At 40.6% G+C, this 27,469-nt stretch overlaps 1 protein-coding gene across 1 annotated transcript in view; it reads left to right on the top strand.

The window, feature by feature from the left end:
- rasef (RAS and EF-hand domain containing) overlaps nucleotides 1-19,904 on the top strand; it is a 53,986-nt gene extending 34,082 nt beyond the window's left edge. The window contains exons 7-17 of the mRNA XM_034170463.1: nucleotides 735-803; nucleotides 4,431-4,497; nucleotides 4,739-4,830; nucleotides 5,697-5,988; nucleotides 6,241-6,399; nucleotides 8,092-8,242; nucleotides 8,363-8,444; nucleotides 8,792-8,906; nucleotides 16,987-17,094; nucleotides 17,243-17,319; nucleotides 19,399-19,904. Coding sequence (XP_034026354.1) covers nucleotides 735-803; nucleotides 4,431-4,497; nucleotides 4,739-4,830; nucleotides 5,697-5,988; nucleotides 6,241-6,399; nucleotides 8,092-8,242; nucleotides 8,363-8,444; nucleotides 8,792-8,906; nucleotides 16,987-17,094; nucleotides 17,243-17,319; nucleotides 19,399-19,501 — 1,315 coding nt within the window. The 3' untranslated portion in view covers nucleotides 19,502-19,904. The remainder of the gene's footprint in view (nucleotides 1-734; nucleotides 804-4,430; nucleotides 4,498-4,738; nucleotides 4,831-5,696; nucleotides 5,989-6,240; nucleotides 6,400-8,091; nucleotides 8,243-8,362; nucleotides 8,445-8,791; nucleotides 8,907-16,986; nucleotides 17,095-17,242; nucleotides 17,320-19,398) is intronic.
- The last annotated feature ends 7,565 nt before the right edge of the window (nucleotides 19,905-27,469 follow it).

The following is a 27,469-nucleotide window of genomic DNA, read 5'->3' on the forward strand; positions in this document are numbered from 1 at the left end:
GAAGAAAATTTAGTTAAATACTTAGAGTGCAGGGTCACTTGTGGGATTTAAAAAACACTGTTTGTTGACATTTTGCAACGCTATGATCACCAGCATGTCCATGTGCAGCCATGTGATCATACTTTCAGCTTCTCTCTACATATGAGCATTTTAACTGTGACATGCTGTGATCTCAGGAGATTAAATATTGCTTAAGTCTTTTTCTTTCCTTCTTTACTGAAGAGCATGTACATAACTTTTCTCAGTGTCCAGCGAGCGGTGTTGGATGTTCGTGTGTGCCACCTGGAATTTGGCCGACACCTACTGAGAAGGGGCTTGAATGAGCATGAACAGGGCATTCGCTGTCTTTCAGCCACTTGTGTGCACAACTGGTTGTGGTGACAGGTGTACAAGGCATTTGAGGCGCTCCGATTTTTCACAAATGGCATGCAATTCCTTCTTCGTGCGCTAGTCGGCTTCAGTCGTGTTATGTGTGACGGGGCCCTTAGTTACTGTTGTCACTATGATTTAAAAAGAGTAAACACAGTTGTGTGACAATAAATAGCTTCACTCAACCACTAACCATGAATGAAAAAAGTTTTTGTGTTATCATTCACATTCTCTGAAAAATGGACCAAAAAACAAAATTCTGCCAGTGTATGTAAACGTTTGAGCATAAAAGTTAACTACAGTCAGATTTCTTATGTCAAGATAGAAAACACTCAAACAGTCACGTGTTTGTTGCTCTTTTCCAGAGATGATGAGCTCATAAAACACTTCTCTGAGGAGCGAGACATTCTGGAAAGCCAGATTGAGATTTTACAGTAAGTTAAACATGAACACACAAATAAACATTACAATGTAATAATTACCTTCCCCAGAGGAGGTTATGTATTCACCCTTGCAAGTTATGTGCTTTGTGGGTTAGGTAGCAAGTTTATTCAAATTTAAGATCAGGGGTGTCCAATCCAGCTTCAGAAAGTAAAAGTCCAGCCACATATTTGTTCCATCTTCCCAATAAACCAGTTGATTGTAATTAGTTCAGCTCTTCAGGCAGGTGGATGAGCTAATTATTGAGATCACCTGATTTAGGTGCACAGGTAGAAGCAACACATGGCAGGGTTTTTACTTTCTGAAGCTGGATTTGACACCTCTGTTTAAGATGCAAGAATTTTCTCAAAATTGAGTGAAAATGTGGATGTGATCTGATCCCTGATAAAAACCACTAAATTTTAGGGACTTGCAAAAAGGACAGGAATTAAGACATTTTAATCTATTGTTGCAAACTGGAGTGTGTTACTTTGATGCAGTTTATAAAACATTATTCATTTATTTTCTGCTGCTTATCTGGGTCTGGGTCATGGTGGCAGTCGACCAAGCAGTTCATCCCACACTTCCCAATACAAACAATGAATGTTTATGATTGCAATGGTAAGAATATTTCATGTGGTGATGCTATGCCTCAAGAAATATTCTTTCCATTGAACGAATGAAAAGACATTTGTTTGTCTGTCTGTCAGCAGGATAACTCAAAAAGTTTTGAACGGATTTTGATGAAATTTTGTGTAGTGGTTGGAAATGACAAGAGGAACAAGTGATTAAATTTTAGTGGTGATCCGGATCACGATCCGGATCACGATGCTAACACGTTAGCATGTCTATGGCATTTTCAATGTTAAAAGTTAGCATTAAGCAGTTGCAGCTGTCATCACGTTCTGGTGCATTTGTTTTCAAATTGTAATATTTCTTAAATGTATTTTTGTTTATATATTAATAATCTAATGATTATTATATACAATTTTAGAGAAAGAGACAAAAAGAAATAGATCACTGTGCCAAGGAGGGAATCTCTTTAGGGTCAGTGACCCTATGGCCTTGTTTAGAGAAGTGTTTCATTAATGTTAAAAAATTCATATATTTGCAGTTTAGTTGAATAATAAATTGAATTTTGTCTCTTATTTGTTTTTGTCTATAAGCACATGCAATATCAATATCAGTGCTCAGATGACAGTAGCTTCTGGGAAAGGTGCAGGTTGCAATAAACTGTGATGCCAAGTGCTAAGGATACATGCTATCCAGTCACAGCAGATGAAACTTTTTTTACTACTGAGCAAACATCATTGTTAGACTTTTTTAGGTTCAATGATTCCACGCCGTGTAGATGTTATGGTGTCAGTGACCCCATGGCCTTGGCGGAGGTTTGCACTCTCTGAGTGCTTCTAGTTTGTTTTATATAATGCCTAAAATAGATCTTTGGCATTTGATATTTTATTAATTTATAAGCTGACCTGCTGTGACCCAGTGGCCCCCTGCAAGCCATGAGCTGTGGCGCGCTCTGCCTCCATAAAACACTGCTTTATCAGAGCCCCCTCCGATTCACTCTCAAGCCCCCTCAGTGGATTCAGCCTTCCTGTCCATTACCCAGTGAGTCTGGGCACTGTGTCACTGTTTGTTTTTAAGATAAGCACAGTCGCCGCTAGTGTGAGCGCACCCAGCGGTCACGGTGTGCAATAGCACAAAACATATAGTACCAAAATTGCACAGTAAGTGGAACACAATGGCAAATGGTATGAATAATCCATGACACGTGACATATACTCAACAAAAATATAAACGCAACACTTTTGGTTTTGCTCCCATTTTGTATGAGATGAACTCAAAGATCTAAAACTTTTTCCACATATACAATATTACCATTTCTCTCAAATATTGTTCACAAACCAGTCTAAATCTGTGATAGTGAGCACTTCTCCTTTGTTGAGATAATCCATCCCACCTCACAGGTGTGCCATACCAAAATGCTGATTAGACACCATGATTAGTGCACAGGTGTGCCTTAGACTGCCCACAATAAAAGCCCACTCTGAAAGGTGCAGTTTTATCACACAGCACAATGCCACAGATATCGCAAGATTTGAAGGAGCGTGCAATTGGCATGCTGACAGCAGGAATGTCAACCAGAACTGTTGCTCGTGTATTGAATGTTCATTTCTCTACCATAAGCCGTCTCCAAAGGTGTTTCAGAGAATTTGGCAGTACATCCAACCAGCCTCACAACCGCAGATCACGTGTAACCACACCAGCCCAGGACCTCCACATCCAGCATGTTCACCTCCAAGATCATCTGAGACCAGCCACTCGGACAGCTGCTGGAACAATCGGTTTGCATAACCAAAGAACTTCTGCACAAACTGTCAGAAACTGTCTCAGGGAAGCTCATCTGCATGCTCGTCTTCCTCATCGGGGTCTCCACCTGACTCCAGTTCGTCGTCGTAACCGATCTGAGTGAGCAAATGCTCACATTCGCTGCCGTTTGGCACATTGGAGAGGTGTTCTCTTCACGGATGATGCGAAGGAGATGTGTTGCACTGCATGAGGCAAATGGTGGTCACACCAGATACTGACTGGTATCCCCACCCAATAAAACAAAACTGCACCTTTCAGAGTGGCCTTTTATTGTGGACAGTCTAAGGCACACCTGTGCACTAATCATGGTGTCTAATCAGCATCTTGGTATGGCACACCTGTGAGGTGGGATGGATTATCTCAGCAAAGGAGAAGTCCTCACTATCACAGATTTAGACTGGTTTGTGAACAGTATTTGAGGGAAATGGTAATATTGTGTATGTGGAAAAAGTTTTAGATCGTTGAGTTAATCTCATACAAAATGGGAGCAAAACCAAAAGTGTTGCGTTTATATTTTTGTTGAGTATACAAACCAGCAATCACATGACGGATCAATTTAGGCGTTATATAATAATAAATAATAACAATGGGCAGCGTGGTCGCCTAGTGGTTTGCACTATTGCCTCACAGAAAGAAGGTCATGGGTTTGATTCCCACCTGGGGCCTTTCTGTGTGGAATTTGCATGTTCTCCCCGTGTTTGCGTGTTTTTTTTTCCAGGTGCTCTGGCTTCCTCCCACATCTAAAAACTTGCGTGCTCTGTGAATTGGAAACATTAAATTAACTGTAGGTGTGCACGAGTTTGTCTGTCTGTTTGGGGCCCAGCAGTAGTTTGGCATCCTGTATAGGATGTACCCCACCTCATGCCCTATGACTGCTGGGCTAGGGTATAGAAACTGGATGGATAATAAATCCCTCCCACTTCCCCCTTCTTTCACTTGGGGTCACCATAGCAGATCTGAGTTGGATCTGAATGTTGAGTTTTATGCCGGATGCCCTTCCTTATTCAGAGGTATGCACTCTAATAACTGTCCTTCCAGTACGTTTAAAATGTTTGAGTAAATTTTTTTAATCTTCGAGAAATTTGGAGTTTGTTATGTGTTATTTTAGTGTAGTAGCACCTCTAGGGCACAATCAGTATTTTTACCTCTCAGAATGCAGTAGTGTAGAGTAGGTGTGACGTGCTGCTCTGCCGCAGCAGCTGAAAACTAGAACTGAGAGTTCCCATGATCTCAATAAAAATGACTCTGTGTGTGTGTGTGTGTAGGACAGCAAACAGGAAGCTCCATGACAGCAACGATGGACTGAGATCCGCTCTGGAGAGGACGAACAGGGTAAAGCTGTGCAATCAACAAAGAATCAGAATTACATTTGCACAAATTTGAAGAGTATTTCTTGTTGTTTTTTTCTGATGTTTAAACTCATTACTAGAGTTGATCGCATTTGTGAAACAAAAAGTTTATATATAGATAGAGAGAGAGATAGAGATGGTTGATATTTTGAATAAATTATTGAAAGTAGAGTGTGGCCTGTGTCTTCTATGATATAACAGTTTGTTTTTGGTGTTTGTAACAGTCTGGTGGTCACAGCGGGTCACCAGGAGATGTAAAGGACAGAGACAAAAGTAAAAGCTTTTGTTATACGTCACCACAAGCATTCTTAGAAAGGTGAGCCCTGCCCTCACTTCATCAACACCACAACAAATGTCTCTTTATGACTCATTAAATTATGGTCTTGTTTTTAGAGTGGTGTCCCAGGTTATAGAACAGTTAGAACACTCTGTGGTTTCACACCGAGCCATCGACGGCATGAAAAATCTAATGTAGTGTGATTAACTTGTCATCAACTTCAGGATTCTTTCAAAACCAAGTACATCAGGTTTGAACAGGTTGTATCTGAACTGCAAAAATAATTATGTTGCTAACATACACAGCAACAACGGCATCATAATCGTTTATTTGTATATTTTCCACTGATGTGACTGAAGTAAATGTATCTGCTGCAACATTAGTTTGGGTGTAATCCTGCTAACCAGCTATTATTAGCAGGTATGTGTTAATCTTTATTATACAATTGAAAATCAAAGTCTTTAAAAAAAAAAAAAAAAAAAAAAAAAATATATATATATATATATATATATTTTCATGACCTCCAGTGGTCCTCCTGGTGGGCTGTGGCCAACACATTGGATATAAACCAGTGTATGAAGCAAAAAGTGCTGAGTTCAACATATTTTTTCAGGTGTTTTGTGCCACTAACATGTCAGCAATTTAAAAAGTAGGTCGTTAGCTTTATTTCACTGCTAATTTGAGCATATAGTGGATTTCCCTTTCATATTCCTGAATTAACTTCCTAAATACATCTTTCAATAAAAGATTTCTCACTCAGAACAGAAGCAATCATCAATGATGTGAGGAATTCTCAGTGTGACTGGGGTGATAAAAATTAATTTTTCCTGTTCAAAATTAAGCAGATTGCCCAATGAACCTACTGAATGAAATCAGTTGTATAATGTTGTCATTCTCATCTTCAGGTTCTACCAGCGTATGGACGAGTACCCGCTGTACCCAAAGCGGCCCAGTTGTGACACTCTGGCCCTGGCCATGTGTGACCCTGGTCTGAGGCGCAGACACAGCAGCGAGTGTGAGGACGACAGCCTGCCTGAGATCTACATGGACAGTGGCATGTCCACCCTCAGGGGGTCTCACAGAGGCTACGACTCTGACCAGGATGTCAAAGGTCAAGATGAAGATGACATGGAAGAGAAAGAGATGACAAAAGCGGAAGATGACAACAACATGATGGGAGAAAACTCTGACACTGAGGTGAGGGAGAATGTTGGACAGGCAGAAACGGGTCCATGTATCTGGAGAAAGTCAACCTGTGTTTCATTCATTATTGTTAGTGCAAAACCACTGCAATACAGGTGAATGTTCAACATTGTTTATCTGTAGGCATGCTTTGTTCTGGTGGACAAAAATGTATTTTTGGACAGGGGTCCACTAGAATGGACTTGGGATTGGAACTTTGGTTTATCGTATAGGGTACTGTGTGACATTGCTGTTTCTGCACCTCAGACATTAGAGACCCTGGATGGTGAGTCTGCATTTGGGTCAGACACCAGCTCAGTCTTGGATTGGAAGCCCTCAGAACCCCTGAGCATTACGGAACTCCCAAGTGTGATCGAACCTCCAAACCCCAGGACACGAAAAGCTCTCAGTGCCATCAGTGCTCAGGTACAACAGAAGGAGAAGGAAGCCAAATCCACTGTAGCCTGATGATAATATGATTTCAAGATATCACGGTCTCAGTGGGTGGGTTCCCATTACCCTCCTAACTGTGTAATTTGAAGTAGTGAATTGAAAATGCACCTAATGGAAACATGTATTTAATAAACTTCAAATATTGCAAAAATGTTTTTAAGGCTGCATTCAAATTGCTTTTTCAGCCAATTTGAAAACACCTTATTTCACAAAACTGTGATAAGCTGTATAACTGGTGATACAAAATGCAAAACATGCATTGCGCACAATTTCTCCATTCACAGCCACAGAAGCCTGTAACAACTTCTGGGTTGTCTGGGTGTCTTTGGTGTTTTTCTTCACTCTTCTCCTTCTTGCACAGTCACTCACTCAGTTTTTGAGAACTGTCTGCTTCTCACAGATGTACCGTAGAGTGACGTACTGTTTGTAATTCTTCATAACTGATGTAAATAAAGTTCAAGACATATTCAGTGAGTTGGAAATTTTCATGTAGCCATCCCTGAGTTGTCTCAAGAAAAAACTGGTTATTTACAGGTATTATACCAAAGGGGCCCATTACTTACTTATTATCATCTTGACTTTTATATTATTAATTAAGTTATATGACGTTGGAGAGATTCACTATGAGTTTGAGTTTAAGGGAGATAATTTTAGAAATTTTTATATTGAGAAGCCTGATTTACTTTTTGTATTTGAAATGGCATAAACAAATTAAAATGTGTGAAATACCTTTGCAGGGCAGAGGTATTAAATTATATATAAAAGTGAATTGCAGAAAATGACTTATTGTAAACAAATTACAGTCATGACTTTTTCAATCACTGAAATGGTTTAAAAAAATTGCATTCATATTTTTCAAGTAACTGTGACTTCTTTCCCAGTGAAAAGTGATCATTATTTAATGTTACTGGTATGATGTCACAGTGACTGTCAACAGTTAATTTTTTTATTTCAACTGGGTGCTGCTCATGGCACGTGTAAAAAAAAATACTCTCTGGAGTGACATGTTACACGTGAACCACACTACTCATGTCTGGGATGTGGTTTGCAGGGTTGTTTTCTTTAACACGGGCCCCTTAGTGAAAATCAACATGTAATACAACCAGAACATGCACATGATGCTTGCAGTGTGTTCAGGCTTAAAATACATGGTGTGGTACATGTGGACAGAGTAAGATAAGAGACAGAGAGCTTGTCAAACCTTGTAAGAGATGACATGACAGTAATATTGGATTTGGAAAAAAAAGAAAGATGTAACATTTAGCAGGACTTGTCCATCCATAGCTGTAACTTTTTAAATTCCAGTTCTCATGAGAGCCTCACTGGAATGAGTTATCACAAGAGAACAAAACCCAGCAGCATTTGATTACAAATGAAGACGCTGTCATGTTGCTATAGTGTTTTGTCGACATTCTGAAAATATTGCTTCACTTTTGTGCAAATCTGAAATGGAAACTCAGCTGATTCAGGACCAATTTATGTACCTTTTTCTTTATTAGAAGTTATTCATATTAAGAAATCATAAATAACATTTGATAATAGACAAAGCCATAAAGTAAATAAAGAGAATCTCTAGTAACTTAAAGAGAACTTCCAGAACACATTGAGATAATCACTGAACATAGAAATGGACTAGAACCTCAGGTGTGTTTGTCTCCTCTCCAGAAGAAGGACGGGGACAGCACTGACCTTTCCTATATGACATCAGAGAAGGCTTACAGGATTGTGTTGGCTGGAGATGCTGCTGTGGGAAAGTCCAGTTTCCTGCTTCGCCTCTGCAAGAATGAATTCAAATTAAACTCCAGCACCACTCTGGGTGTGTTTGGTTAAGTTACTTAAATTAAATAACCAAAATAAAAAATGTTGACCTGTAACATAACAGCAATAACAGGGTTTTTGTGGTAACACTCCTGCTGTGTCTCCTTTGTGCTTTCAGGTGTGGACTTCCAGATGAAGATGCTTGTTGTGGATGGAGAGCCCACTTTATTACAGCTGTGGGACACTGCTGGACAGGAGAGGTATGTGTGTGGGTTTAGACTTGTTTTTTTTTGTTTGTTTGTTTTTTTTTATCTTGAAGATGTCACAAAAATAAAGGTCCTCAATGTCAATCCAGAGGACACTAAGAGACCAGATATCACCACCACCACCAAAGTGCAGCAGTTCTCTGTTTATCTGTCCTTAACGGTGTTAGACTGCAGGCGGTGCAGCACTGTGTCACCAAAGTACTCCTACAAATAACACAGACGCACATCTGCTTAAAAATGTAAATCAGCTCTTCCAAGGCCGACCAGTTTTGTAACTGAAACAGATATACTGATGTTTGGAAATGCTTGTGATGCATACTGAGTCTGTCTCTTATCTGCAGATTTCGCAGCATTGCAAAGTCTTATTTTCGTCGAGCAGACGGCGTGTTGCTGTTGTACGATGTCACCTGTGAGAAGAGCTTCCTTAATGTCAGGGAGTGGGTGGACATGATTGAGGTAATGACTCAAGTATTGGAAAAGAAGAGAAAACAAGCATCTGTGTTTTATAGTACTGGAATCGTGCTATCGGTTAAACCAGTGACCTTACTTGTTTCTCTTTTCACATGCAGCAGATATGTAAGTAATGGATCTTTGACTGCATGTGTTCTGTTGTAATCATGTGTCCATGTGATGGTTTATTTAATGCATGCAACTTGTGGACTGAACTCATTCTAACGTGTTTAAATTTCTGTGTTCGCTATGCTGATTGGGAACTGTGAGAGTACTGTTGGCTTGTTTTAACTCCAAATTTTAATGTGTTTTAATGGTACCTGGTGACAATATTAGGCTGCCTTCACTGAAATATGATGTATGTAATGGTAAAAATAATAAAGGATTATTAACTGAGCACGAGGTCTGTATGGGAAAATATCAGAGTGAGGTGTTGACAGTACGGGCCGAGCGTTAGCGACGGTTAATAATTCGTTCATTATATGGCTATTATATATAAACATGCGAACTTACGGTATCACCCGAACGTGAAAGCTGCTGACGGTTTTCGGCTCAGTAGTTAGTTTGCTTCCTGTTCACTTCACCTCACGAAGAACTTGCTAACATGGTCTGGTCATTAGCTGGTAAGCTTTCAATCTGTGTGATTTTTTTCTGATGCTGTTTAGATATTTATGGAGTTTGTTCACGTCTGACTTGGTTTTTCTAATCGTGTTTTTAGCTTTCTAGTTTGTAACAAAGTTTTAAGTCTGTTCTTGACTGTTCGGAGCTGTGTTTTCATCTTGTTGGAATTCATGTAGCATGTCCACTTCGAGCTTGTTTGCTGTTAATTCCTCCATTTTCTTTTTTCACTTTTTGTTTTGTTTTATTTCACGCCATGAAAATTGTAAACAAAGTCACAAATCGGATATGCGATCAGGACCGATAGCCATGGTAACAGTTTGATATTGGAAAATATCAGACCAAAATCAGCCAATCAGAGCATTCGTACCATCATAGCCATGTAATATTATGCATATATAATATCTGTGGAAAACGTTGAGAATTTGTGGCCCCCACAAATGGACATTATAGCCAGAGTACACATGAACAATGTGAGTGGCTGTGCATCATCAGAACTGATTTCTTGCTGTTATTATTAATATTATTATTATATTGTTACACACACAAAGTGATTTCAATCGTCTGTCAGACCCCTCCACAGCATGACTTAGGGCCCCTTCACACATAGTGTGAATAAGTTACAAGTCAGGGTGAGTCAAGGCGAAATAGCTCGTATGATAGAACCAAGAAACATCGCGCCGATGGGCAGGCGTGCACAATGCCGGTGCGATGGTTCGTGCACACGACTGCCAGCAGCTGCACGACATGCACGTCATGCAGCTGTGAAGAAAAAACAAATAAGAAGTGAAGAAAAAACAAATAAGAAATAAAAAAATACATGCTGCAACGGTTTTGTGCACACAGGAGCACAGCAGCTTTTCACAGCAGCTGCACGATGTGTAACCACATCGCGCAGCTGCTGAAAATAAAAAAATTAAAATTACATGCCACCCACGGGACTCAAACCCACGCCTTCCAAAAGCTCTGATTGCCAGTCAGAAACTTTACCAGTGAGCTACAATTGCAGTCCTGTAAAAGCTGCAGGAACCTGCCTGATATGAGGAAGGAGATGGACGTATTTAAAATGAAATAAACCCACACACCATATAAAAACACTGCATTTATCAAGCAAGCAATACAAATATGATCTGTCTGTTCCTCTGTAGATGACCCATGGTCACAGACATACAGTCATGAAATGACATGAATGAGAAGCAGTTCGCTCTTCTCATGTCCACATCTGCTGGCCCAGTGCATCCAGCTGGCCCGCATGCGTTCTGCCTGACATGTGTGTCTTGTGGTTGGCGCGCTGCAGCACAGACACCGCGTCATATGGAACAGAGCTCACGTGGGTGACATGACAGTCATATCGCCCACTGCGTGTTATGATCTCATGGTCCATTTCAACCTGGGGGCAGCCTGTCAATGTGCACACCGTGCGCGCACTCGCTCACTCACTGCAGCCATTCCCGCAGCGATATATGTTTTTTTTTTATGTCCACGTGATGACAGCAAAGAGACACAAGCGCATCACAGTGGGCAGTTGTTAGTCCATATCTGTCCAAACACAGTACATGTTGTCCAGCTGGGACATCCAGATTGACAGATCTCCACAGCCACTTCTGTCAGCGGCCACACCTCCTGTCAGTTTAGCGCACACACCAAAGCCACACTCGTGTGGCACTTAGACAAATTTCACTGCCAGCACTACAGTGATTGTCTGCTGACTGTTGTCATGTTAATAGTACGAATGGCCACACATTTTCTAAGTGCCATACAAGCTGTGTTAGATGTTTGTGCGTCACTTGGAATTTGGCCGACACCTGCTGCGAGACGGTTCGATGGGCTCACACAGTGCACACTCTGTCTTTCAGCCGTTGGTGTGCGCAAATAGTTGTAGCAACAGGTGTATGAGGCATTGGAGGCAGGTACGATTTTACACTATTCCTGCTTCATGTGCACTTTATGCGCAAATCGACCAAATGTGTGAAGGGGCCCTAACCAATGAACCACCATGGTAAGGAATGCTAAATGAACGTCATTTGTATGGAACTTTTCAATCTGATGCAGGTACACAAAGAGCTTTACAGTGATACCTTACATTTACACACTCACACACACACATCAATATGAGCATGCTGCACACCTGTAGCAACTTGGAGATTAAAGTGCTCAATCAATCAATCAATCAATTTTTTTATATAGCGCCAAATCACAACAAACAGTTGCCCCAAGGCGCTTTATATTGTAAGGCAAGGCCATACAATAATTATGTAAAACCCCAACGGTCAAAACGACCCCCTGTGAGCAAGCACTTGGCTACAGTGGGAAGGAAAAACTCCCTTTTAACAGGAAGAAACCTCCAGCAGAACCAGGCTCAGGGAGGGGCAGTCTTCTGCTGGGACTGGTTGGGGCTGAGGGAGAGAACCAGGAAAAAGACATGCTGTGGAGGGGAGCAGAGATCGATCACTAATGATTAAATGCAGAGTGGTGCATACAGAGCAAAAAGAGAAAGAAACAGTGCATCATGGGAACCCCCCAGCAGTCTACGTCTATAGCAGCATAACTAAGGGATGGTTCAGGGTCACCTGATCCAGCCCTAACTATAAGCTTTAGCAAAAGGAAAGTTTTAAGCCTAATCTTAAAAGTAGAGAGGGTGTCTGTCTCCCTGATCTGAATTGGGAGCTGGTTCCACAGGAGAGGAGACTGAAAAATGAAGGCTCTGCCTCCCATTATACTCTTACAAACCCTAGGAACTACAAGTAAGCCTGCAGTCTGAGAGCGAAGCGCTCTATTGGGGTGATATGGTACTACGAGGTCCCTAAGATAAGATGGGACCTGATTATTCAAAACCTTATAAGTAAGAAGAAGAATTTTAAATTCTATTCTAGAATTAACAGGAAGCCAATGAAGAGAGGCCAATATGGGTGAGATATGCTCTCTCCTTCTAGTCCCCGTCAGTACTCTAGCTGCAGCATTTTGAATTAACTGAAGGCTTTTTAGGGAACTTTTAGGACAACCTGATAATAATGAATTACAATAGTCCAGCCTAGAGGAAAATAAATGCAATGAATTAGTTTTTCAGCATCACTCTGAGACAAGACCTTTCTGATTTTAGAGATATTGCGTAAATGCAAAAAAGCAGTCCTACATATTTGTTTAATATGCGCTTTGAATGACATATCCTGATCAAAAATGACTCCAAGATTTCTCACAGTATTACTAGAGGTCAGGGTAATGCCATCCAGAGTAAGGATCTGGTTAGACACCATGTTCTAAGATTTGTGGGGCCAAGTACAATAACTTCAGTTTTATCTGAGTTTAAAAGCAGGAAATTAGAGGTCATCCATGTCTTTATGTCTGTAAGACAATCCTGCAGTTTAGCTAATTGGTGTGTGTCCTCTGGCTTCATGGATAGATAAAGCTGGGTATCATCTGCATAACAATGAAAATTTAAGCAATACCGTCTAATAATACTGCCTAAGGGAAGCATGTATAAAGTGAATAAAATTGGTCCTAGCACAGAACCTTGTGGAACTCCATAATTAACTTTAGTCTGTGAAGAAGATTCCCCATTTACATGAACAAATTGTAATCTATTAGACAAATATGATTCAAACCACCGCAGCGCAGTGCCTTTAATACCTATGGCATGCTCTAATCTCTGTAATAAAATTTTATGGTCAACAGTATCAAAAGCAGCACTGAGGGTCTAACAGAACAAGCACAGAGATGAGTCCACTGTCCGAGGCCATAAGAAGATCATTTGTAACCTTCACTAATGCTGTTTCTGTACTATGATGATTCTAAAACCTGACTGAAACTCTTCAAATAGACCATTCCTCTGCAGATGATCAGTTAGCTGTTTTACAAACTACCCTTTCAAGAATTTTTGAGAGAAAAGGAAGGTTGGAGATTGGCCTATAATTAGCTAAGATAGCTGGGTCAAGTGATGGCTTTTTAAGTAATGGTTTAATTACTGCCACCTTAAAAGCCTGTGGTACATAGCCAACTAACAAAGATAGATTGATCATATTAAGATCGAAGCATTAAATAATGGTAGGGCTTCCTTGAGCAGCCTGGTAGGAATGGGGTCTAATAAACATGTTGATGGTTGGATGAAGTAACTAATGAAAATACTCAGACAGAACAATCGGAGAGAAAGAGTCTAACCAAATACCGGCATCACTGAAAGCAGCCAAAGATAACGATACGTCTTTGGGATGGTTATGAGTAATTTTTTCTCTAATAGTTAAAATTTTGTTAGCAAAGAAAGTCATGAAGTCATTACTAGTTAAAGTTAATGGAATACTCAGCTCAATAGAGCTCTGACTCTTTGTCAGCCTGGCTACAGTGCTGAAAAGAAACCTGGGGTTGTTCTTATTTTCTTCAATTAGTGATGAGTAGAAAGATGTCCTAGCTTTACAGAGGGCTTTTTTATAGAGCAACAGACTCTTTTTCCAGGCTAAGTGAAGATCTTCTAAATTAGTGAGACGCCATTTCCTCTCCAACTTACGGGTTATCTGCTTTAAGCTACGAGTTTGCGAGTTATACCACGGAGTCAGACACTTCTGATTTAAAGCTCTCTTTTCAGAGGAGCTACAGCATCCAAAGTTGTCTTCAATGAGGATGTAAAACTATTGACGAGATACTCTATCTCCCTTACAGAGTTTAGGTAGCTACTCTGCACTGTGTTGGTATATGGCATTAGAGAACATAAAGAAGGAATCATATCCTTAAACCTAGTTACAGCGCTTTCTGAAAGACTTCTAGTGTAATGAAACTTATTCCCTACTGCTGGGTAGTCCATCAGAGTAAATGTAAATGTTATTAAGAAATGATCAGACAGAAGGGAGTTTTCAGGGAATACTTTTAAGTCTTCTATTTCCATACCATAAGTCAGAACAAGATCTAAGATATGATTAAAGTGGTGGGTGGACTCATTTACTTTTTGAGCAAAGCCAATAGAGTCTAATAATAGATTAAATGCAGTGTTGAGGCTGTCATTCTCAGCATCTGTGTGGATGTTAAATCGCCCACTATAATTATCTTATCTGAGCTAAGCACTAAGTCAGACAAAAGGTCTGAAAATTCACAGAGAAACTCACAGTAACGACCAGGTGGACGATAGATAATAACAAATAAAACTGGTTTTTGGGACTTCCAATTTGGATGGACAAGACTAAGAGACAAGCTTTCAAATGAATTAAAGCTCTGTCTGGGTTTTTGATTAATTAATAAGCTGGAATGGAAGATTGCTGCTAATCCTCCGCCCCGGCCCGTGCTACGAGCATTCTGACAGTTAGTGTGACTCGGGGGTGTTGACTCATTTAAACTAACATATTCATCCTGCTGTAACCAGGTTTCTGTAAGGCAGAATAAATCAATATGTTGATCAATTATTATATCATTTACCAACAGGGACTTAGAAGAGAGAGACCTAATGTTTAATAGACCACATTTAACTGTTTTAGTCTGTGGTGCAGTTGAAGGTGCTATATTATTTTTTCTTATTTATTTCAATGACACCTTTTTCTGTCTACTCAATAAATAAACCCATGAGCCTTTAGGCCAATACATTTCTGGAGCCACCACATTTAAAGCAAAACAAGCATAGTATTTTAATTTGATCTATTTGGCAATAAAATACATGTATGTAAAAAAAACAGTACAGTTTATAAAATTGCAGAAGATAACGCAATAAAGCATTGAACTTATTTCCATTGTGGTCCTCAGAAAAAAAATTGTATACTGTAAGTGGAATAATATTGAAAGACATTCAAAACAGTTATGGAGGCCCTTTGTTCCCAAAAAAGAGGATGAAGAGTGATGATGATCATGAAGGAGGGTGCAGCACATTTTCAACTTGGGTTTTGGTTGGTTTGACCTTTATATACAGTAGTGTTCAGAATAATAGTAGTGCTATGTGACTAAAAAGATTAATTCAGGTTTTGAGTATATTTCTTATTGTTACATGGGAAATAAGGTACCAGTAGATTCAGTGGATTCTCACAAATCCAAGAAGACCAAGCATTCATGATATGCACACTCTTAATGCTATGAAATTGGGCTATTAGTAAAAAAAAGTAGAAAAGGGCGTGTTCACAATAATAGTAGCATCTGCTGTTGATGCTACAAACTCAGAACTATTATGTTCAAACTGCTTTTTTAGCAATCCTGTGAATCACTAAACTAGTATTTAGTTGTATAACCACAGTTTTTCATGATTTCTTCACATCTGCGAGGCATTCACATTTCTTGGTTTTGCTTCAGAAACAGGTTTTTTGATGTCACCCCACAGGTTCTCAATTGGATTTAGGTCCGGGGATTGAGCAGGCCACTCCAAAACATTCATTTTGTTGGTTTGGAACCAAGATTTTGCTGGTTTACTAGTGTGCTTGGGGTCATTGTCTTGTTGAAACACCCATTTCAAGGGCATGTCCTCTTCAGCATAAGGCAACATGACCTCTTCAAGTATTTTGACATATCCAAACTGATCCATGATACCTGGTATGCGATATATAGGCCCAAAACCATAATAGGAGAAACATGCCCATATCATGATGCTTGCACCACCATGCTTCACTGTCTTCACCGTGAACTGTGGCTTGAATTCTGAGTTTGGAGGTCGTCTCACAAACTGTCTGCGGCCCTTGGACCCAAAAAGAACAATTTTACTCTCATCAGTCCACAAAATATTCCTCCATTTCTCTTTAGGCCAGTTGATGTGTTCTTTGGCAAATTGTAACCTCTTCTGCACATGTCTTTTATTTAACAGAGGGACTTTGCAGGGGATTCTTGCACATAAATTAGCTTCACACAGGCGTCTTCTGTCACAGCACTTACAGGTAACTCCAGACTGTCTTTGATCATCCTGGAGCTGATCAATGGATGAGCCTTTGCCATTCTGGTTATTCTTCTATCCATTTTGATGGTTGTTTTCCATTTTCTTCCACGCGTCTCTGGTTTTTTGTCCATTTTAAAGCATTGGAGATCATTGTAGATGAATAGCCTATAATTTTTTGCACCTGCGTATAAGTTTTCCCCTCTCCAATCAACTTTTTAATCAAACTACGCTGTTCTTCTGAACAATGTCTTGAACGTCCCATTTTCCTCAGGCTTTCAAAGAGAAAAGCATGTTCAACAGGTGCTGGCTTCACCCTTAAATAGGGGACACCTGATTCACACCTGTTTGTTCCACAAAATTGACGAACTCACTGACTGAATGCCACACTACTATTATTGTGAACACCCCCTTTTTCTACTTTTTTTTTACTAATAGCCCAATTTCATAGCCTTAAGAGTGTGCATATCATGAATGCTTGGTCTTGTTGGATTTGTGAGAATCTACTGAATCTACTGGTATCTTGTTTCCCACGTAACAATAAGAAATATACTCAAAACCTGGATTAATCTTTTTAGTCACATAGCACTACTATTATTCTGAACACTACTGTATGTCTTTCTTTCTTTCTTTGTGGGGCAGGATGTGTCTCAGGATGATATTCCCATCATGCTCATAGGAAATAAATGTGACCTCAGACAGGGTGGAGTCAGCTGTGTTCCTACCAGCTATGGAGAAAAACTAGCTATGGTAATCACAAACAAACATTCACTCCTCTATATTTCCATGTCAGTGTGTTAATGATTATGACATGCTGCACAAAAGTTTCCTTGTACTTTTATCTGGTGCATACATAAATAACATTCTGGGTAGTAATCTGTATTTTTCACTTTAACAGACTTATAACACTCTGTTCTGTGAAACGAGCGCCAAAGATGGAAACAACATCCTGGAGGCTGTTTTACATCTGGCCAGGTACGACCAAAAAACCCCCCCAAAACAAACAAACCCCAAACCAATTCAAACAGCACTATTGATCACTCCTGAAATGTCCAATCACAACCCCAAAATATAACTGCAAATTACCAAAAAGAAAAGCAACAATAAAATAACATACAGCGATATATTTTCATCAGTGTAATATTTAATGTAAATTCATTTCAGCATAAGAAACTAATGTGTAAAAATAAAGTAAAATTACAATTAAATTTATATCAAGCCAAAGGTTTTCATAAACCCCCTTCATGAAATGTTCCCTAATAGTCTGTATGTCCTCTCTTAGACTTTTGTAATCTCGTCCACCCTCTTCTTTACCCTCTGAGCATCTCACAGAAAAACATGTATCACAAAAATACAAACAGTATGGTCCTGTGTGGTACATCTGTTTTTAATTTTTTTGTGTAAAAAATATTTCACTCTTGCAACCATAACTCATATGCATGCATTAAATTAAGACTTTAATTATATGTATACATTTTCATACCTTTAGGGCAGGGACACAAAAGTATTTAACTTTTTGAATGTATGCTGTTTTACTATAAAGATTCTTATTTGTTTTTTTTGTTTTTTTACATTTGACTTCATAAACACTTTAAATGTGTACTCAAATAGGCACAAACATTTGACACCATTGTGTACTGTACTTTGAGACATCATATGAACTGGCATAGTTAGTGGGAACTGAATTTGTTTCTGGCCCACTTTACATTGTTGCTGGGGGGTGGGTGGGAGGTGGGGGTATTGTGTGCTGTGTGTCAGTCAATTTCAAATGAATTTCAATTAATTTAAGTTATAGAGCGTGAAATCACAACAAAGCTGCCTCAAAGCACTTTGCACAAGTAAGGTCTAAACTTACCAACCCTTAGACCAAGCACACAGGTGACAGTGGTAAGGAAAAACTCCCTCTAATGATTTGAGGAAGAAACCTCAAGCAGACCAGACTCAAAGGGGTGACCCTCTGCTTGGACCATGCTACAGACACAATTGAGTCCGTCAGTCCGTCTGTTCATTCAACCGTCTGTGAACAAACTCGGATAGTTTTGATCCCTGTTCGACCCAGCTTGGTGGAATGTTTAAGTGTTAGCCAAAGACAAACTGACAGAGAGAAAAATCAGTTCACAGTCAAGGTCACGGGCCACATGCTTCTTGACCTTGGTTGACCTTAAACATCAAAGTCAAGGTCGTAACTGTTTAACTCAAACTGTATGCAACCAAAACAGTTTAAAGAGAGCGGGCTGCGGCCTCAGCTTTATCGAAATTCTGGGTCTTTTAGTGAAGCTTAGGGCTAGTGGCCGGCGATCATCTTAGTATTTCTTCTGTTTTTTCTTGTTGTTTAACGCTGACAAATTATACTGTATTTGTTGTTTTTCTGATGCCTGATTCTTTTTTCTCTCTCTGTTTGAGAGATGGGTGTGGTGTGTTCTTCTGCAAGCCTCCAGTCCTGTACACCAGCACGGACTTCCAACATTTCCTGTATATTCGTATTGTCAGCTGTGTTGGTAGCATGGCCCTAGCAGTGGGTCACCCCTGTCTGCTTGAGGTTTCTTTCTCAAATCATCAGAGGAAGTTTTTTTTTCTTGTGGGTCACCCCTGTCTGCTTGAGGTTTCTTTCTCAAATCATCAGAGGAAGTTTTTTTTCTTACCACTGTCATCTGTGTGCTTGCTCTGGGGGTTGGTAAGGTTAGACCTTACTTGTGTGAAGCACCTTGAGGCAACTTTGTTGTGATTTGGCGCTATATAAATGAAATAAATTTAATTGAAATGTGGTGGAAGGGTTGTGTGTTAATAAAGGATAAAATGGTTAATTTTTTGACAGAATTTGTCAAATGTCTGGATCACACAGAACAATGTATTACAGTACCACTAACTCACAAAGAAATAATTGGTAACATGAAACTGTCAAAGATTTAAGAAACCAGTGATGCACTCTCTATGTGCCCCTTCTTGTTAATTAACCGCAGTGATCTTGGCTGATTTCTTTCAGACCTGATTACAGTGTAAAATCTCTCTTTCCTCTTCTGTTCTCTGCTGCTCCTGTTCTCTGTCACCCCACAGGCAGGTTACAAGGAAGGCCCATTTGGAAGACAGCAGCCGCTATAAGTCGGTGACCAACTTAGAAACTCCCAAGAGTAAACCCAAAGCCGCCTGCTGCACTTGATCAAACTGATGTATGCTTGACCTCCACATGTGACTCTTTATGAACTCAGCACAAGTGGAGCAGGCAGATCAAATACAAACGTCTGACATCGCACGTGCATGATTTCTGCAGAACAAATGTTAACCCTCATCACTCACTTTAACATCATATGGATACACGTGGGAGAACTCGAGGAACTCTACAACTGCACAGCGTCCAGAACTGTGTTTTCAAGCTTTTCTATTTCTCGTTGACCATTTTTACCGGTGAAAAGCTTCACAGTTTTGCAGATGTTGTTATGAGATGCGGTCATGTTCCATATTGGAGAAATTTTATATTTTTGAAGTCATTGTGAAGAGACAGTTACATACATACAGTAGTGTTCAGAATAATAGTAGTGCTATGTGACTAAAAAGATTAATCCAGGTGTGAGTATATTTCTTATTGTTACATGGGAAACAAGGTACCAGTAGATTCAGTAGATTCTCACAAATCCAACAAGACCAAGTATTCATGATATGCACACTCTTAAGGCTATGAAATTGGGCTATTAGTAAAAAAAAAGTAGAAAAGGGGGTGTTCACAATAATAGTAGCATCTGCCGTTGACGCTACAAACACAAAAGTATTATGTTCAAACTGCTTTTTTAGCAATCCTGTGAATCACTAAACTAGTATTTAGTTGTATAACCACAGTTTTTCATAATTTCTTCACATCTGCGAGGCATTAATTTTGTTGGTTTGGAACCAAGATTTTGCTTGTTTACTAGTGTGCTTGGGGTCATTGGCTTGTTGAAACACCCATTTCAAGGGCATGTCCTCTTCAGCATAAGGCAACATGACCTCTTCAAGTATTTTGACATATCCAAACTGATCCATGATACCTGGTATGTGATATACGAGGTCTATTAGAAAAGTATCCGACCTTATTATTTTTTTCAAAAACCATATGGATTTGAATCACATGTGATTACATCAGACATGCTTGAACCATCGTGGGCATGCGAGAGTTTTTTCACGCCTGTCGGTTACGTCATTCGCCTGTGGGCAGTCTTTGAGTGAGGCGTCGCCCACCCTCTCGTCGTTTTTTTTCATTGTTTAGGAATGGCTCAGAGACTGCTGCTTTGTTTGATCAAAATTTTTTCAAAACTCTAAGGCACAACTGAGTGGACACCATTCGATAAATTCAGCTGGTTTTTGGTAAAAATTTTAACGGCTGATGAGAGATTTTGGTCTGGTAGTGTCGCCGTAAGGACGGCCCACGGCGCCTGACGGCAATCTGCGCTTCGAGGCAGCAGCCTCTCGCTGTTTCAAGTTGAAAACTTCCACATTTCAGGCTCTGTTGACCCAGGAAGTCATCAGAGAACAGAGAACTTTCAGAAGAAGTCGGCATGAGGAGTTTATTCGGACATTCCATTGTTAACAGACATTTTGTAATGAAAGAACATGCGGGCAGAGTCGCATGTCGGGCTGGACCCGACCGCGGGGGGTCGCGACAGGAAAAACACCTCCGTTGGAAACCTTAATGGGCAAGTTGGAACATGCCCAAGCTGTTAAATAATTTCTCAGTTACTCACTTGTTGAAAGCCATCAAAAGCCGCCTGAATTTTACAAATGGTTTTCAACACGGAGGTGTTTTTCCTGTCGCAGCGCACACATGACTCGGTGAATTTGCGCACACGTCTTTCATTAAAAATGTCCTTAAACAGTGGAATGTCCGCATAAAGTCCTCATGCCGGCCTCTTCTGAATCTTCTCTGTTCTCTCACGACGTCCTGGGTGAATTAAGCCTTAAATTAGGATGTTTTCAGGTCGAAACAGGCCGACGACGGCGCCTGGAAGCGCTGCAGGACGTCCCGCTCTGTGGGAAGTCCTTACACTGACAGAAACACCCCATAATCTCTCATCAGCCATTAAACTTTTCACCGAAAACCAGCTTAATTTCTCGAATAGTATCCACTCGGATATTCCTCACAGGTCCAGAAAAAATTTTGATAAAGCAACGCTCGCCGTCTCGAGCAGCGTGTGAAACAAAGGAATTCAGCCGAGAGGGCGGGACCACATCTCACTCAAGGCCTGCCCACAGGGAAATGACGTCACCGACACGCGTGAAAAAAACTCACGCATGCGCACGAGGGTTCAAGCATGATTAGTGGAATCGCACGTCATTCAAATCCATATAGTTAAAAAAAATAAAAGGGTCGGTTTATTGTCTAATAGACCTCGTATATAACAATAAGAAATATACTCAAAACCTGGATTAATCTTTTTAGTCACATAGCACTACTATTATTCTGAACACTACTGTATATTTGTGTTATTTACCTTGACATATAATGTGTGGTTTGTGCTGTTTTGTCTCATTTGTGTTGGAGCAGAAGTGCTCTCCTCAAACCTTGAGATGACTCCTTTGAAAGTTAAATCAAAAATCTGTCAGATTTGACAATTAAGTGAGGTACGATCCATAAGTGACGTTGTTATAATGACAGATACAGTAATGACTACAATATTACTGTCCATCTGAGCTTGTTTACAGTTAACTTGTTTAAAATATTGTAGCACGATGGTGGGCTGAAATGACACAAATGTTTACGCTGACCAGAATGTGTTGTTTCTGTTTGTTCAATACTGTTGAATGCCTGACAGTTGTTGGGGTCAATGGCACTGCAGTGCTTTGGTTCAATTCCTACCTGCCTGACAGGAAACAGTTTGTGCAAAGGAAAAATGTTCAGTCAAATTCCGCACCAGTTATATATGGTGTCCCTCAGAAATCAGTGCTGGGACCACTTTTATTCATGATGTACATCTATTACCACTGGTTACATTAGCTATTGTTTTGAAATCCATTCTCACTGTTATGCCAGTGATACTTAACTCTACACCTTCACAAAGACCAATCAAAATCTGGATGTCACACAACTTTATCAGACAACTCTGAAACTGGGAAAAAAACAAGGTTCTTCTCATTGGCTCAAGGGCCACGATACAAAATCCACACTGTTAACATTTCTATTGGCGTTTCCAGTTCATGTCAAAATCCCTTGTTTTCCTTTTGGCTCCCACATCAGAAATGTCTCATGTACTGCCTTTTTTCCACACTAACATAACATCTCCACATTCCCTACTTCCTTCATTTAATTACAGCACTTGAGTCATGTTAATTCACTATATTAACTATTGTCATGTCATCTCATGGGCATACCTTATAAGTTCCAACAGTTCTCAAACCAGCAACACCAAATTCTTTGGCTATATCACAGACACTCCTCACTTACATACCTGTAAGACACTCCTCACATACCTGTTAGACCTCATCTATCCATAAAATGGACTGCATTTATGGGTGATTCTTAGACTACGGGCACTTATTATGTCCTTTGATCATATTGTATGAAAAACAGAAAAAAGGGGAAATTTCACACTTTTATAGTTATTGTTACAATGAAAGTGTGTTAAGAAATTTGTTCTAGTAGTCTATGATGACTTTTTCACCTTTTTTCAGCATCATTATATGCAAATATTGCCGTTTTGTGCTTGTCCCACACCCAGACTTTTGATCTTCAATGATAAAAATTAATAGTAAAGAAATGTTTTTTCTAATGTTTTAAAATATCTCTGAATAAAATATCAGTAAAATAATCAAAACACAATTGGGGTATTCAATGTCATACAACTGTTGTGATTTTTTTTAACAAAATGTAGTTGTCCCACACTATTGCCATAATTTCCACCACAACACTATAATGTCCCTAAACAGTTTGTATGAAAGATTGTTTGGGTAGTTTCTATGGAGATAAACAGTGACATCAGAGCACATGTATATAGCGCCAAATCACAACAAACAGTTGCCCCAAGGCGCTTTTTATCTTGTAAGGCAATGGTGTGGTGGAAATTACATTTACAAGGCCAATAGTGCCCGTAGTTAAAGAATCACCCTTATATAGCGCTTTTCCATCTGCATCAGATGCTCAAAGCACTTTACACATCAATGCCTCACATTCAACCCAGTGTCAGGGTGCTGCCACACAAGGCACCCACTACACACCGGGACCAACTAGGGGATTAAGGACCTTGTCCAAGGGCCCTTAGTGATTTTCCGGTCAGGCTGGGATTTGAACCGAGGATCCTCTGGTCTCAAGCCCAACGCTTATCCACTAGACCATCACCTCCCTTATCATGCCGTTTGGACTTCCTCGGCTGCACTTCTGTCCATGCACACTCAGTATCACACTCAGCACTATAGGTGCCAGAAACCTCAGGTGATCAGCACTGTGACTATGAAACTTCTCACTGCCTTGTATTCTTCAGCTGGACACCATCACACAGTTCAAATCCCATTTCAAAGCAGACGTGGTTACATCTGGTCATCCAAACTAATATTTTGCCAGTTCTTCCCCAAATGATTCTAACCTGTCTTTTATGTATTTTATGCTGTATGATATATTATCAGGTTCTCAGACACGCACCAATAAATTAAATTCATTGGCATTACAGTGTCCTTAATGTGTGGATTTTACACAACTCTTTATAGTGATACTCTGCAGAGTTACACTTCTGCTTGTTTGACTCTGCTCTTTAGAGCTTTTGTTACTTTTTTTAAGCTAAAGATACACATTTACCTGGTATTTACATAGTTAAATATGAGGGATTGTGAGTGGATGGGCTAGTGAGAGGTGACATCTACTTTTTATTATCATTCTGTGGATGGAATATACAACTAAGTGGACATCTATGATGTTGCATAAATGTCTTCATACCCCACTGAGCGTGTATACAGATGCATACTGTATTGTTGGGTCACAGCCCAGCTACTAATAGGTTCCTATGTGACCAAACCACTTATATGATGTCATAAAATCTATCAAGGTCACAATGTGTGAAGGTGAAACACACAAGTAATTGCTTGTTATCCAAATGTACATGCTGCATACAACCAGCTGTTCATCTATTAACCACACAGATTAAACATATTTTTTACAGTTCCTGTGTGAATATAAGTGTCTTTAACAATAAAATCAAAATAAATTTATGCCTACATTGCATACACTGTAAAAAAACATCCATTTTAATTTACCTTAAACTACTGGAGGCTGCAGTTGCCAGCTTTACACTGTTACCAGTGTGCCTACTGTAAGATTATTACTGTAAAAATAGGGTGGAGCATATCCCAACGATCGATGGCCGAGACATGGGGTACACCCTGGACAGTCCACCCAGCTATGGCAGTGTCGACACAGAGACAAATCAATCACACCTAAGATCAACTTAGTGTTGGGAAAGTGTCATGACACGGACCCACAACAGGGGGCGTAAATGAACAGACAATGAAAGAGTCAAATATGAACACTTTACTGTTGTGAAAAGCACAACCAAACACAGCAGATTACAGAATAAGTACAATAGTCAATTAGCAAAGGTGACGTGTGGGCAGGCTCGAGGATAGAAGACGTCTGTCCTGAGAAGAACCGGAACCACACGATTTCCTCCGCCGCCGAACCCGGAGAATACTGGAGCCGCCAAATCCCGAACACCCCAGGTGGCCACTGTCTCCGCGTGTCGGATCTGGTACTGCTGGCGAGGAGCAGAGACAATCAGATGTGGGTGTGTGAACACCCAGTAACAACAACGGTGGGAATTCCACCTCCACCTCTAACACACACTCGTGCAGCGTCTGTTTAACCACTTATCTGACAGGAAGTAGGACGAAACAGTCGCGACCCACGCCGGTCCTCTGGTTAGACAGCTGCAACACAATAGCTCTTGGAATCAATCAATACAGGCAGAGAAGTTACCTCCTAAGGTAGACGATATCTCGGCAACGAGGTGGAGATGACGTCTGGTCTTTATGGAGTGGGATGATGAAGTGTAGATGGGTGACAGCTGTCAAGAGATAATGAGTGACAGCTGTCACCCCCGGCTGTGTCCGTGGCGGCAGCGCCCTCTCGTGCCTGAAGCCCGCACTTCAGGCAGGGCGCCCTCTGGTGGTGGGCCAGCAGTACCTCCTCTTCTGGCGGCCCACACAACAGAGTGAACAATTCACCTGACCTGCATGTCTTTGAAAATGGGAGGAAGCCAGAGCATCTTGAGCAGAGGTCTCAAACTCATTCCAGAAAGGACAGAGAGGGTGCAGGCTTTCTTTGCAACTGTAGCGGCTGCACTCTGCGTTGTGTTATGACTCCGCCCATTTGCTCCGCTCGGGACGCAAACTCATGAGCTCCGGCATGGGAGTCGGACTCTCTAACCAGAAGGCTAAAACCCAGGGCTCTGGCCTTGTGACCAGAGAATCCTTTTGAGCTGTTGGGAGTGAGGTTTACTAACTACATCTGCACAGCGACACCTGCTGGCCTCCGTTACACAACCACCCACTCCACCAGGTGATTTCACTGATTAACATCACTTTGAGCAGATGGAATAAGTTAATCAGTGAAATCACCTGGTTGAGACCACTGATCTTGAGGGAACTCAAACAACCATGGCGAGAACATGTCTTCTCCACATAGAAAGGACCAGGTCAGAAGTGAACCTGTGACTTTTTTCTCTGTGCTAACCGCTAAGCCACCATGCTGTCCCTGTTTAGAATTAAGCAGTCTATATCAGGAGATTAAAACAGATGCATTAAGCTGACCAATACATCAGAGCGCTCCACAGTACCAGGTGGTGCATACAGTTAGTACACTTGCCTCCCAAATAGAATATCCCTGGTTCAAGGCTGGCCATGTCCCATTATCCCTCTACACCTGGAGTTGTGTTATAAAAGACAAATATAGATGTGGATCCCAAACCTTCAGCGTTGACCTTGAGCAAATTTAAAGAAGCCCAATGAAATTTCATTGAATGGGATAAAGGCATTTACACTGGTTTATTGATTGACAGAATTATTCTGCCAAGCGCAAATGCTTACTGTAATTTAACAGTGGGACATTCTGTAATCTTTTTACAGTAATAAGCTGTTGTTCGTCACAGTAGGCAGGCACACTAGAATAACAGTTTAACGCTGGCAACTGTAGCTGCCAGAAGATTACTGTTGACAGGGAAGTTTTGTTTTCTTTCTTTTTTCTTTTTTTTTTTTTTTACAGTGTACACTTACTAGCTAATCACCCAGAAAATATGATGCATCAAAACATGGAGACATGACATAAAAGTCCAGTTCTTCAGACCAAACAACACAATGATAAAGTGATTTAAAGAGAAATGAGACCAGAACTATAACGACTAAATAAATTGGGGTTTAACAGGGTTTTTTTTCATAGGAGTTTTAATAATCTGCTTACATTATGCAGCCTCCATAAATTTGAGGAGTTACGAGGTCTGTTAGAAAAGTAACGGACCTTTTTATTTTTTGGAAGAACCTTATGGATTTGAATCACGTGCGCTTGCATCAGCCAAGCTTGAACCTTCGTGCGCATGCGTGAGTTTTTTCACGCCTATCGGTTGCGTCATTCGCCTGTGAGCACGCCTTGTGGGAGGAGTGGTCCAGCCCCCTCGGCGGATTTTCATTGTCAGGAAAATGGCGGAGCGACTGCCGCTTTGCTAAATCAAAGTTTTTTCAGAAACTGTGAGAGACAGCCAGGTGGAAATGATTCGGAAAATTCAGATGGCTTTCGGTGAAGATTTTATGGGGATCACACAGATTAAGGAGCATTACAACCGGATTAAAGACGGCCCACAATGGCGGATGGCGCACCGCGCTCTGAGCGGCAATTGACAGGCTGAAACGACCAGATCATTTCCAAACTGAATGCTGTGTTGATCCGGGACGTCGTCTGACTAGCAGAGAAATGGCAAGAGAGGTGCACATAGCACTTTTCCTGCACATTCCACTGTTAAATGAGATTTTGTAATGAAAGACGTGTGGCGGAATTCACGCGTCAGGACAGAGCCGCTCATGGCGCGGAACAAAAGCACCTCCGTGTTGGAAGTCTCACGGGACATGCCCAGCTCTTCCACTATTCGGAATATTCAGATGGCTTTGGGTGGCTTTTCAGTCGAGT

Source organism: Thalassophryne amazonica, chromosome 5, assembly GCF_902500255.1.
Source record: "Thalassophryne amazonica chromosome 5, fThaAma1.1, whole genome shotgun sequence".
In the NCBI taxonomy this organism is placed as follows: Eukaryota; Metazoa; Chordata; class Actinopteri; order Batrachoidiformes; family Batrachoididae; genus Thalassophryne; species Thalassophryne amazonica.